This window comes from Pseudonaja textilis, chromosome 5 (genome assembly GCF_049901715.1).
Source record: "Pseudonaja textilis isolate UNSWEBS1 chromosome 5, rPseTex1.2, whole genome shotgun sequence".
Classification (NCBI taxonomy): domain Eukaryota; kingdom Metazoa; phylum Chordata; class Lepidosauria; order Squamata; family Elapidae; genus Pseudonaja; species Pseudonaja textilis.
The window spans coordinates 62,001,989-62,014,398 of NC_141994.1; the positions used below are offsets into that span (position 1 = coordinate 62,001,989).

Here is a 12,410-nt window from a genome sequence, read left to right on the forward strand (position 1 = left end):
GCTGTCAAACTCCCAACCCACAGACCGGATGCGTCACATGCTGGCCACGCCCATGTCCAGTTTAGTGAAGGGGGGAAGTCCCGATACATCCTATGATGCTGCCGTGACGATGTCAGTTTGACACCCCTGGTTTATATGATCTGAAGAGAAACCAGAGTATAGAGTAGCATAACTGCTCACTATCAGAGAATATGCTGTGCATATTAAATACTAGTTCGATAACAGTGCTTTGCTACGAAACTATGTGGTCGTGTTTAGTTTTGGGGGAGGAAAATAAGGGGGGAAAATTCTGCCTTTGCCTACCAGCATCCATTGGTATTCATCTGGCTAGCGTCCTGTCAGTGTGTGAGAGAGTTGAGGGCTCTTTGGAAATTGAAACAGTATTTGCTGTATGAGCAAGAAAGAGATAGCAAGGAGCCTAGGCGTGACTTAGCTCAACTGTTCTGTACTAAAGCTGCTTGGTGCTGTGAAACTAAAACTGAAACTCCTCTCCTCTGCTTGTGTTTTGCATTTGGAACAGATTTCTTTTCAGGTGGGGAGACAGAGTTGAACTCCTTAGCATCCAAGCATGTTAATAATAATAATATACGAAATACTAATACTGTGATGGTCATTTCAAAAAACCCTTTCTTGGCACCTAGAAGCCAAGAGGAACATACATGCCAAATTTCAAGTTTGTAGGCTTTACAGATCTGGAGATTTTGTGATGATGCGTGAGTGGTATTTTGCTTTTATAGAGAGAGATTTCAGATCTAATGCACACACACTAGAAGGATTAGCTATTTGATAAAGGCTGAGGAACAACAGCACTCTCTGACAAGGTTGAATCAACGGCACATATGTAGCAAGATAATCTCATTATATTATATTTGGCTCATTAAATCATTTATTATCAAGCTTTCTCAATTATTACAATCAGTGATTATAGATCAGCTGCTACAAGATTATGGCACTGAAATTTCTCAGCTGGTTTCAAAAATGTAGTGGTTAGAAATGCGTTTGCTCTACAAGCAAGAGCCCAGGTTCTTTTCTTTCCATCTATCTTATCTATAACTTTGAGTGCTTTTTTTCAGATCCTCTTGATAATTTGTGTATAGAACTTTGATATCATTCATAATACATTACTCTTTACCAAGTTCTACATATTTACCATGTTGACTTTTGCTTATGGGTATACATAATTTTTATTTATTACAATCAATCTTTCTGGTTTTTTCTCTCTCCTATGGTCTATAGCCGGGCTGTCAAACTCGATGTGTCACACGCTGGCCATGCCCGGTTTAGCGAAGGGGGGAAGTCGTGATATATCATGTGTTGCCGCGAGTTTGACACCCCTGGTCTATGGCATTTAAAAAAAAACAAATTAAAAATGCAAATTCCCTAAATTCAACTAAGGAATGCAAAGAAAAACAAATCCTATTGGTTCAGAATTACAAATGTTAATGTATAATCTCACATCAGGATATACCCCATATTTTTAAATTTCCCTTCCAAAGATTCCGTGATCAAAGTAAAGTTAGAAATATGTCCCAGGTAAGTTTACACAAGATTATAAACTGCCCAGAGTCATTTAGGTAAGCTGAACAGTGTAGAAATGTGATACATAACATTAAATAAATATTCAATCGTGTCCAAGATCACTGTTGGAAGTAAAAGCCCAGAAACACATTTTTCTCCCCATGTAATATTTGTAGAAATTAAAGTTGATGATTAAGCATCTTATAAACTAGATGGCAGCCATTCAATGTCTTCTTAAGGATTAGAAACCCAAGTGACTTTGAGCAAGAAGTTTAATAACAAGGGCTACAGGTTTCTTGCTGTTATAAATCCCAAAACTATGTCAAAAAAATGCAAGATTCTCCTGAGCTCCAGTTAGAACTCAACCTCTTAAAATTAAGTTCTTACTCCTTTATTTACAGTGGTATGTACTTCGCTTATTCAAGAGACTCTCAGTGGTTTACAAGAGTAAATTCAAGATATCCATAAAATCCAAATATTAAATATCTTTTTAAAAAAACAGGTGCTGTGGCTTCCAAACTCAAAATATTTTCAGTTGCTTCTTAATGTATAAAATGATAGAGGCCAGCCTAAAGCCAGAGAATAAAGGGTCCCACAATGAGTAGCCCATCACTGAGAATGACATTTTTTGGGAGTTCTTATACCTCTGATCTCTCTAGGGGGAAGGTACCCCTGAACAGGATTCTAAAAACTGTAAAGCATAAATATTATCCCGATTATAGTGTGCCAGTAAAGGGGATAATCCTGCAAAGTCCAGCATCGAGATAGAAAAATACATATTAATTAAGCTAAAAAGAGCACCATTTTTAATCACTGGAATGTACAGGACGTTGCGAGTTCCAGTTGTCCCAGTTTTGACTGGTGGTATTTACCTAGGGATTAAACTGAAGGAAGATAGTTATTTAAGTGCCAGAGCTGTGCCCAAAACAAAAGAAGTGTGATTTGTTTTCAACCAAAAATAGTTATACTGGCACTCAGAATGAGTGCTAATTGTTTTAGGTCAGGGGTCTCCAACCTTGGCAACTTTAAGATTTGTGGACTTGAAGTCCACAAGTCTTAAAGTTGCCAAGGTTGGAGACCCCTGTTCTAGTTTGACTGTGGTTTGACAGAATCAAACCTGGGATATTTTAGTTCTTGATTTCAAAATTTATTGGCTATTTTGACTGTTGCATTCAATTTCATTTGAAGTAGAAATTACTGATTTAAAAATGCTTTGCTAAGTTCAACGTACTGTGCCAATATATGATCTCTTCTAATTCAAATTAGGTAAGATTTTTTTAAATGAACAGGAAAAATGAAAACAGTATTACTTACATCCTCTGACTGGCTGGTTTTCCTCCTCTTTCCTGATCCATCCAGATCTTTCTCCTTTTTATCCTAAGCAGAAGAGAGAGAATTCTGAGTCCCCATTGTTTTATATTTATATTTATTATTCCTGTTTTTCCCATCTGAGAAGAACCCAAGGACCTTTTTCTGAAGTGAGCCAGTGTGTCTGCAACTTTTTTAGTTCAGCCTATCCACTACAAACTCAATGGGAAAAATTGGGACAACGTGCCCCCATTTGATCAACAGCAGTTCTCAACTTACGATTGCAGCTGACCCTGGAGTTATGATCATATGTCACTGCAGTCGTAAGTCGAGGCATCAGATGACCGAACTCTATTTGTTGGCTTTTTTGTGGTGCAAACACCATGGTTATATAAAACAAATGCTGCGGTCATTAAATGAATAAATTTTGGAGGTCTTCTAGTCCAGCTCCCTGCTTAGGCAGGAAACCCTACACCACTTCAGACAAATAGCTATGCAACGTTTTTTTTAAAAAAACTTCCAGTGTTGGAGCACCCACAACTCCTGGAGGCAAGTGGTTCCACTGATTAATTGTTCTAACTGTCAGGAAATTTCTCCTTAGTTCTAAGTAAATAATGACAATCTTCCAGAGTGATATAGATAAAATGAATTTTTACAGATGTGCAGGCTCTTAAAAAGAAGCAATCATAGTCATCCTCTAGGAGATAAGCAGTGTCAGCACCTGTCACACTGAGCTTCTCTTCCAAGCTACCCAATATGACACTGAAAAATCACACACCCAGCTTCATATCAAAACACAGCCCTAGGATTGGATGGCCTATAGGCTAATCAATAAATAATAATGAATTCAGCCCTAGGAATTCAGTACAACTGGATTAGCTAACTTCCATTCAGTTATGCACTGGACATTTAATTAGTTTGGACTTCAATCTCAATCTTCAAGCAAAATGTATTATTTCTGAAATATGAGCTTCGTTTCCGAGTTACTAAGAACATTGAGAAAATTATGTCCAGTTGATTCATTTGGGTAATTATACAATGCAAATGATATAAATTTGGATTTAACTCATATTCCTTCAAATCACAATCTTCCTGAGATTTATCTTTATTTCAAAAACACTGTTATTACCTTTGGTGTCCGTTTCCGTGAAATGGTCTGTCCCAACTTGCTTAGGAAGGAAATTGGCGATTTGGTGTTAGTAATTAAAGCAGCTTTTTCTTCTGCATTCAGTTCCAGATTATCTATAAAAAGAAACAAAAAAATGGAGATATAACGAAGTAAAAAATCTCAGATTTCAAAGTTCAGATTTTGATGTTGGCTCTTTGCGATAAAAGTATAGCTATTTCCACCGTCTAAATTCAGTTGCAAAGTTCCACAGAAGCGAATCCTCTGTTTAATCCTTCTTCCATTTTAGGAATTGATTTTCATTGCGATCATTTAAGATCCATAAAAAAACAATGGTTACCACCCACAATTAGAAATGAGGGTACCAGTGATGCTTAACAAGGAAGGCATTCTTTTTTAAAACATATTTATGTATTCTTTATCTCCAAAGACAAAAGAGAAAGTATTATTTTTCTGTGATCAATTTATTGTCTTATCCTTACTGCAAAATTACTTTAGCTTTGAGTACACAACTATATTTTCAGATATTATTGCTACTAACCATTTGGTTAGGTCATATAAGGTACATACTTTTCACTACGACCTGTTATTCCCAACTTGCTCTAACAGAAAGTCTTCAACTTTTCTTCCTTTAGAAGTTCCTACTTCTATTATTTTTGCCTTTAATATTAAATTGTAACAGAACCAGTTTGAACATTTTTACATAATTCAACAGCAAAGCAAAAATATGACAAAGTTAAAGAGCTAGTCTTGTTGGAAAGACACTATGATAGCAGCAGACAGGTCAACCTGCTATCTCATCACCTCAGAAATAATTCATTCCAGAATGCTTCACAAAATAATGTCCCCATAAGAACAGCTGGGATTCCAGTTTGCTAATTGTATTCACTATATTGAGAAAAAATTAGGCACAGAAAACATTCTCTTTCAGCATCAAAGAAAATAAGAAACTGTTGTATTCTAGAACAAGAGCAGTCAATTCTATATTGCAACTTTCAAAGATTGTAATAGATACATGATATGTATCTTACCACTGGAAGGAAGAGAGTCCTTGAACATCTCATAAAATTGGGTGAGATACATGACCATGGACAGCTTGTCTGGTTCACTAACTGATGCCATATCTCTGCCAGTCATGATGGGAGATATTCCAAGCTCTTTTTCAGCAATGTCAAATGCTAGCTGATTATTCTTCTCAACATTGTATTCATCTAGAGAATCAAAATCTCTGGAAGAGAAAAATACACTTTCTAAATTATAACAAAAATTCTACCTACTATAGCTTAGGAAAATCTAAATACCCCCTCAATTGCCTGACTGAATTTCTTCAAATAGCCATTCACAAGCAAATGCTATTGCTTACATTAAGTCTGGACGAAATCGATGAATAATAGCACACAGTGCTAGACCACTCTTCCATGACATTGTAAGATCTGTTATGTTCACACAAGCATATCCATCTGTTTGCCTCTGACACCAGCCTAGAAGTTTGCTAGAACGGGCCACAGACTCTGAAATAAAAATTGACATACAGTACTTTAGTGTTTGACGTGACTATGAAAGTAGCATTTTCAATCATTCTGGTGGACAAAGGCCAGTTGTAATATTTGGGCAAGGAACTAAGAAATACAAGGTAGCAGCGATACATTATACATATGGATTAAGCTAGGTTTTGGGGAGGAATTTGATAGTTGTCTTTCCCTTTTTTAATTATTTTCTGTTTCCCAATTCAAAATGGCCCAAGAACTGTGACATCAGCCTTCAACAATCATGCTTAGCTTGGGCATTGAAAATGGAACTCAAGTCAACATGAAGTCCCAGAGCTATAGGCTTTCCCCCCTCAATGTAAATCAATTTTATTCTGACTGGTTCTCTTCATATATTCTGAACTAGAAATTAAAGAATTTCATGTCTATCTATATATATAAAAGTGAAATACCACTCACGCATCATCACAAACCTCCAGAAACGAAAAGCCTATAAACTTAAAATTTGACACCTAGGTTCCTCTTGGCTTCTCAGTGCTCACTAAGAAAGGATTTTTTGAAATGACCATCAGAGCATTCATATTTCCTACATTATTATTAACACACTCTGATGCTAAGGAGTTCTGCTCCCCACACCACCACATTAAAAGAAATCTGTTCCAAATGCAAAACACAAGCAGAGGAAAGGAGTTTCAGTTTTAGTTTCACAGCACCAAGCAGCTTTAGTACAGAACAGTTGAGCTAAGCCACGCCCAGGCTCCTTGCTGTCTCCTTCTTGCTCACACAGCAAATACTGTTTCAGCCCTCAACTCTAGCCAGATGAATACCAATGGATACTGGAAGGCAGAGGCACAATTTTTTCCCTTAGTTTCCTCCCCAAAAACTAAGCCCGACCACATAGTTTTATAGTGAAGCACGGGTATCAAGCTAGTATTGTATAACTAAAGGATATATTGACCTAAAGGGCAAGTTGGCCAAGAATTTTGAGCGCTGTAATATAACAGTTAAGAGGGCATCACATTAGGAAAGATTGTTTATAAGAGTTACATCAGTCAGAGAATACCAATTTCCCGGTTTTAATAGCACAAAAAACCCCTCCGTCTCTCTGCTTTTAATGCACACAGAACTCTAAGGAAAATGTTTTTATTCTCATTCCTGTTCATAAAAATGTAAGTGTACATAAGTGAATACTAAGTATATTTATAAGAGCCTGAGGGGTCAAAGAGATCACTAATGGCTACAACACAGCTTAAGTAAATATCCAGCCAATATTCTCTTAATGCACTATTTTAAAATGGCAGCTGGCATGGAATCCAATTTCAAATTTCCAGGAAGGGAAGAAAAAAAACAAGACAGTAACAAGGAATACATGGACTGACTTACCATTCCGTGATAACTTTGGTGTCCTAGAATTCACCAAATTTTCTATCTCCAGATGAATATCCTTCAAGTCTCCTGTATCATACAAATGACGTACCTGCAGCAGTCCAAAAAGAGTGCATATTTTACATCAAATGTCAAGATAACAACAAAACAATTGTCCATTGGCCAAAGAGTGGGCAAACTGTGTTAAGTATCTGCAGAAAACTCACTTCTAATGTAGCACAGGAAGATTAATGGCCAATGACACTTGCTTGTTTAATGCTTTGGAACATTGAACATTAATGTTAAAAACCATCCCAAACTGTTTCCACGTTTTGCCTTTACACCCTAGGATTCACTGAGATCTCACATCTAAATATTTAACAAGCCCAATGATGTTCCTCCTCCAAGTTTAGATTATGGTAGCCAATGGCTATCACTTGTTTATACATTTCACTGAATAAAGATTAATTTAAAAAACCCTGCCCAAATAATTCTGAAATTATTTCCCTTTCCAATACACTTTTTGTCTTAATTATTTGTACATGTATAAAAACAATAGTTTCTATTATTTAATATCCTTCCATGGGCAGAAATGAACATAACTACTCAAAGTCAAAAGTGATTCCAAGACTTCTTTTGTAGCAAGTTTTGATTTATTCTGTTCTGTTGCTGCAGCTGATGTGTTATACTCAGTGCTGTGTTTTTATTACTTCAATGCCGTTTCTTCAGCTGGTTGCATAAGTTGTCCATCATATATCCTGGAATGCCACAGTTTAGACCCAATTACCTGGCTTGGCCTTAGGAAATTGATATTGATGTTGGGGTATCGAGTGACAGGATCAATGCTGTATTGGCTGAAGTTCTTGCTGACATTTTCTGGCGTAGTTTGAGGCAACAATCTATAGATGCTCTCTCTAGGAAAAATATGACAATGGTTCAGTGATATAAAAGACATTGATAGACATCACTTTACAACCTAGAGCAAAATTACTATGTTCTACTGGGTGGATGGCATGTACAATGGCAGGTAGCCCTCAACTTACAACTATTAATTTAGTGACCATTCAAAGTTAAAAACAGCACTGAAAAAAGTGACTTAGGACTGCTTTTCACACTTAGGAGCATTGCAGCATCCTCAGGGTCACATGATCCAAATTTGGATGCTTGGTAACTTTTTTAACAATGCCACTTAAATGTAGGTTTCACTTATTTCAATCCATCCTAACCCATATGAACTACAACCTTAATTATGATGTCATATACTTTTCTTGATCAATCTGCCTAGACAAATCTTCCGTGTCCTATTTACATAGTTAATTAATTGAGTTAAATTATTGGGTTAGTTAAATAACTGAGTTATATAATTCACTAATACGGCCATTTTTTAAAAAACGGCACTTTTAAAAATCATCAAACACAGGGAGAGTTGCATTTGTATTGGTATACACACCACGCACAAAACTAAGCTAAAAGGGTTGAATAATTTGTGGTTCGTACATTGTAGTAACCCAAACAATGTTTTGCAAATTGTGTGAAACAACTATGACATTAAACTTTATATTGTCTGTTTTGGGCTTAGCATGTTATGGGAACATAACAATTTTTAACCTGAATTTGGGGCTTAAGAATGTTGCCAATCAGAAGCATAGTTAGGCAACTTTCTCTGTGTCCACCTAATTACGTTCAGATAGTTTAGTTTAAACCATCTTTTACCCCATGCACAATGAGAAAAGTGTGTTATTCCTTGCTAAGCTATTGTAGCTGAACACAGAAAATGACAAATATCTCTGGATAATACATTGATTAGCACAGGGACAAATAGGAGGGCATAAAATTGACATATAGGAAGATGCTAATAAATGCACACACACTGCACATTAATGAGCCTGAAGTTGTATACTCTTAAGACATACAGTAGATACATTTTAATAGCAGATAAATTTCCTGCTTACAACAGCATACACTTGCACGTATAAACATGCATACAGAGAAACCGGGCATTTTGTTACCTTTCTGCTAGGACTTCCATAGGACCAGTTCCCAAGGACCAGCTTCGTACCATCCAGGCAGAGTCCATGGCAGCAAGAAAGCCTCTGGCTATTCCAGTTCCCATTGGCCAAAATGGCTGGAAGAAACCATAAAAACGTGTTGGGAGGAATAAGACAAGGGAACATATATTCTATGGGAAACCATGGCTGAGACACTTTCTTTGCAAGTATACTGCAAAACTACTTTAAAACCCCAAGGGAGCTTCTGTAGGACAAGATCTGATTGGACTGCTAGAGATCATTTAAATGTCAGGGCTCCGGCATCCACCCCATTCAAATCATGAGTCTCTAGCCGCATCTCTCAGTTTAAAGAAGATTTATTAGGAGTGAACATGCCAGTGCCACCTGGGTATAGCCGACTCTGAGACACATCATTCATTGCACCCTTGACCCTGGTCTTCCCCCACCCCCTGGATGTATATTCTCCAATGGGACACATCCCTAGCCAAGAGTCATCAATCATGCTCTCCAGTAATAATCTTGCGTGCCAGAAACTTCAGCCGCCTAGAAATTATCTATGAAAGCATTTAAGGAATGTACTACTTCCCCCACTCCCTTTCTGCTGGCAACTCTAACAGACCAGAGAAATATTTTTGAATTGACATTAAAGTCCTATAATAATTTCCTGAAATCCAATATATTATTGGATGTCAAACTAAAGACTCTCTATAACCACGTTTTTCATACTGATGGAATATCAAGTAAAGGACTACTTCTAATGGGGCCTTGTATCCTAATGGGCCTTGTGTTTAAAATGTCAGAAATTCATGTGACTTCTTCATGTCACTCCTTTTTACGCTGAAATCAGAGTTACAACCAAACTCATTAGTTCTGAAAACAACAATAATTCTAATCTCAACTGAAATGTTCATATTGCATTTCTGTTCATCTTCAGAGATATTTGTGACTCTGAAAAGTAAAAATATACCCTCAATATATAACAACGAAATCACCTCAGAAATGCACATGTGCTACTCATTTAATGTTTGAGGACAAAATGAAATTTCATTATGTAGAATAACTTACCATAATTCACTAAAACATATAATATATACAAATAGTTCTCAACTTATGACTGTTCATTAATGATGATTTAAAGTTACAATGGCCTTGTAAACATTGCTTCACAACCTGTACTTGCACTTAAAACTGTTACACCACCCCAGTAGCATAAAAAAAACAGCTTAGTGTGTTCACTGGGGGAGCTGGATTTTTAATAACCATATGATTTATTTAACAAACATAATTGTCGTAAAATTGGGTCTGATCACATTGTGACATGACTTACAACCATACCAACTTACAACTGAAATTCAGTCCCAACTGTGGTCGTTAGGTCAAAGACTATCTGTATTTCTTATGTAAAAAGGATTTTAGAGAAGCAGAACGACTAAGCTAGACATACAGAAGAATAGTGGAAACTATCTCTACACTCACTTTCATTTTCACCCCTTAAAAATATTACTTTCTACATTTAAAAAAAATCCTAGGCTGGAAACCTTGAATAAAACTCAAGCTTGCTTCCATTTTAGCAAATGGAAATTGCTTCCTTCAGCAAATGATCTACACGTTTCTCCTCAGAAATGCCCATATGATGGTACTTTGAAATGTTTACCTGTTTACCATTTTAGCCTACAATGAGAATAAATATTAAAAGGCAAAAAAAAAAAGAAATAGAACAAGAAAAAAGAAATGGTTCAAGGAGAACAAACCTCTAACAAACTGTCCCCGACCAATGCCACAAGCAACGGGTGGCCATTCAATTCCCGAACCATGGCTGCGTTCTCTGAGGCATACATGCACGTGAAGTCAAACATTGCAACATCGGGCTGTCCATAGTGGTTGATGGCAAAGTTCAGCGATGGCAGCTGCTGATTAGTTGAGAAGTCAGCAGCTTCCCTGGCGTAGCTGAGCAGAGCCTCCTGGTCCACATTCTCTCGTGACAGTAACAGTTCTGTGTCTGCATAATCCTGCCAGGCAAAATAAAAATGACGTCAGGGTTCCAAGTAATACACCCATAGCAAAAAAGTTCTAAGCAGGTAAATTCTTCAAATAAAGTTTTATTGGATATATCAGATTGGCACAGTGAAACAGACTCTGAAAGTTTCCACAGTTTTCACCTAATTAAAAGGTGAAAACTGCTTATCCCCCTCCCAAACAGTCACATGGTCCAATCAAGATGCAGTCTGGTTTCCTGGTGACATCACTCCTCCTTCCTCTGACCAAGTGTAAGAATGTCCTTGGTTCTCAAGAGAAAGTATTTTGTTTTGGCTAAAATCCCCCGCTATCACTATTTCCCTCTCCCTATCTCTCAGCTCCAGTGTGGCAACACTGAAGTTCCAAAATGGCTTCGGTCATGTCAGGTTCAGGGTTGACAAACGAACCATGAGCTATGTTTGTACTGAAGATACAGTCCAGGAACTATGTACTGAATGATGGATAGTCCTCGACTTATAACCATACACTTAGTGACTGTTTGAAGTTACAATTGCAGTGAAAAAAAAATGGTTAGTGACTTCTAACTGTTTTTCACACTTATGACTGTTGTAGCAGTGTTATCATGTGTTGTAGTCACGTGATCAAAATCAGGATGCTTGGCAACTGGCATGTATTTATGACAGTTGCACTGTCCTGGGGTCATATGAACACTATTTGTAACCTTCCCAGCTGGCTACCAACAAGCCAGATTCTCTTAACAACTGCATGATTTGTTCAACAACAGCAGTGATTCACTTTAACAACTGGGGCAAAAAAAAAGGTTGTGAAATGGGATACAACTCACTTAACAACTGTTGCTTAGCAATGGAAATTTTGGGCTCAATTGTGGTTGTAAGTTGAGGACTGGTCCCAAGTCTGCCCACATCAATAACGCACATAGATAGAAGATGGCCCAGTACAAAGGAGATCATGCAAAATCTGACTGGATGGGTTGATTATTTGTAGCACAATATATTGACATTTGAGATGGATTTGGTGTTTCTCTGCAAATGGATTGCCTTCAGCATTCATATTTTTCATTGAACTGTCAGTTTGATTTGCACAGCATTTCACATTCATACAAAAATATGAAATGCCTCAATTGCTGGGGAACATGAGTAGAAGTAGCTGCATTTTCCTTTATCTTTGTCTCAATTGTTCCCTATTGTGATTATTTTGTGACCTAAAACAAATCTGTATGTCTCTCCAGAGAAAGAAAAATGAACGCAATTCCTTGTTTGAAACTTATGCAGGAAAAAGTTCTCCTTACTTTGAAAAAGTTGGCAACCAACTAAGATTGCATTAAAATTCTATTGTTCTGAGTAAATTAAAAGGAAATAGTTACCCAGGACAATTGATTTCATAATGACTATCTTAAAACAAAAGGATGTTATCCACATATTCCTCCCTGCTGCAAGGCAAATTTCCTTCAGCAGACAAGAAAGATGGATAATTGTCCATTACAATCTGTTTTGAAAGATTATAGGGCAATGAAAGCTAATATTATGATCCCTTAACCTTTTTTAAGAAGGCCAATGGCCTCCTCACCCAGGAAAAACTGAGATTTCAATGAGCACACTT

At 37.0% G+C, this 12,410-nt stretch overlaps 1 protein-coding gene across 31 annotated transcripts in view; it reads right to left on the reverse strand.

Moving 5' to 3' along the window:
- Window positions 1-12,410, reverse strand: part of MICAL3 (microtubule associated monooxygenase, calponin and LIM domain containing 3) — a 209,342-nt gene that overhangs the window by 93,531 nt on the left and 103,401 nt on the right. For all 31 annotated transcript variants that reach the window (XM_087935087.1, XM_087935116.1, XM_087935114.1 and 28 more), the window contains exons 8-15: window positions 10,565-10,822; window positions 8,814-8,929; window positions 7,592-7,718; window positions 6,823-6,916; window positions 5,316-5,463; window positions 4,984-5,180; window positions 3,956-4,068; window positions 2,833-2,895 (exon numbers count right to left, since the gene is read on the reverse strand). In XM_087935087.1, coding sequence (XP_087791213.1) covers window positions 2,833-2,895; window positions 3,956-4,068; window positions 4,984-5,180; window positions 5,316-5,463; window positions 6,823-6,916; window positions 7,592-7,718; window positions 8,814-8,929; window positions 10,565-10,822 — 1,116 coding nt within the window. The remainder of the gene's footprint in view (window positions 1-2,832; window positions 2,896-3,955; window positions 4,069-4,983; window positions 5,181-5,315; window positions 5,464-6,822; window positions 6,917-7,591; window positions 7,719-8,813; window positions 8,930-10,564; window positions 10,823-12,410) is intronic.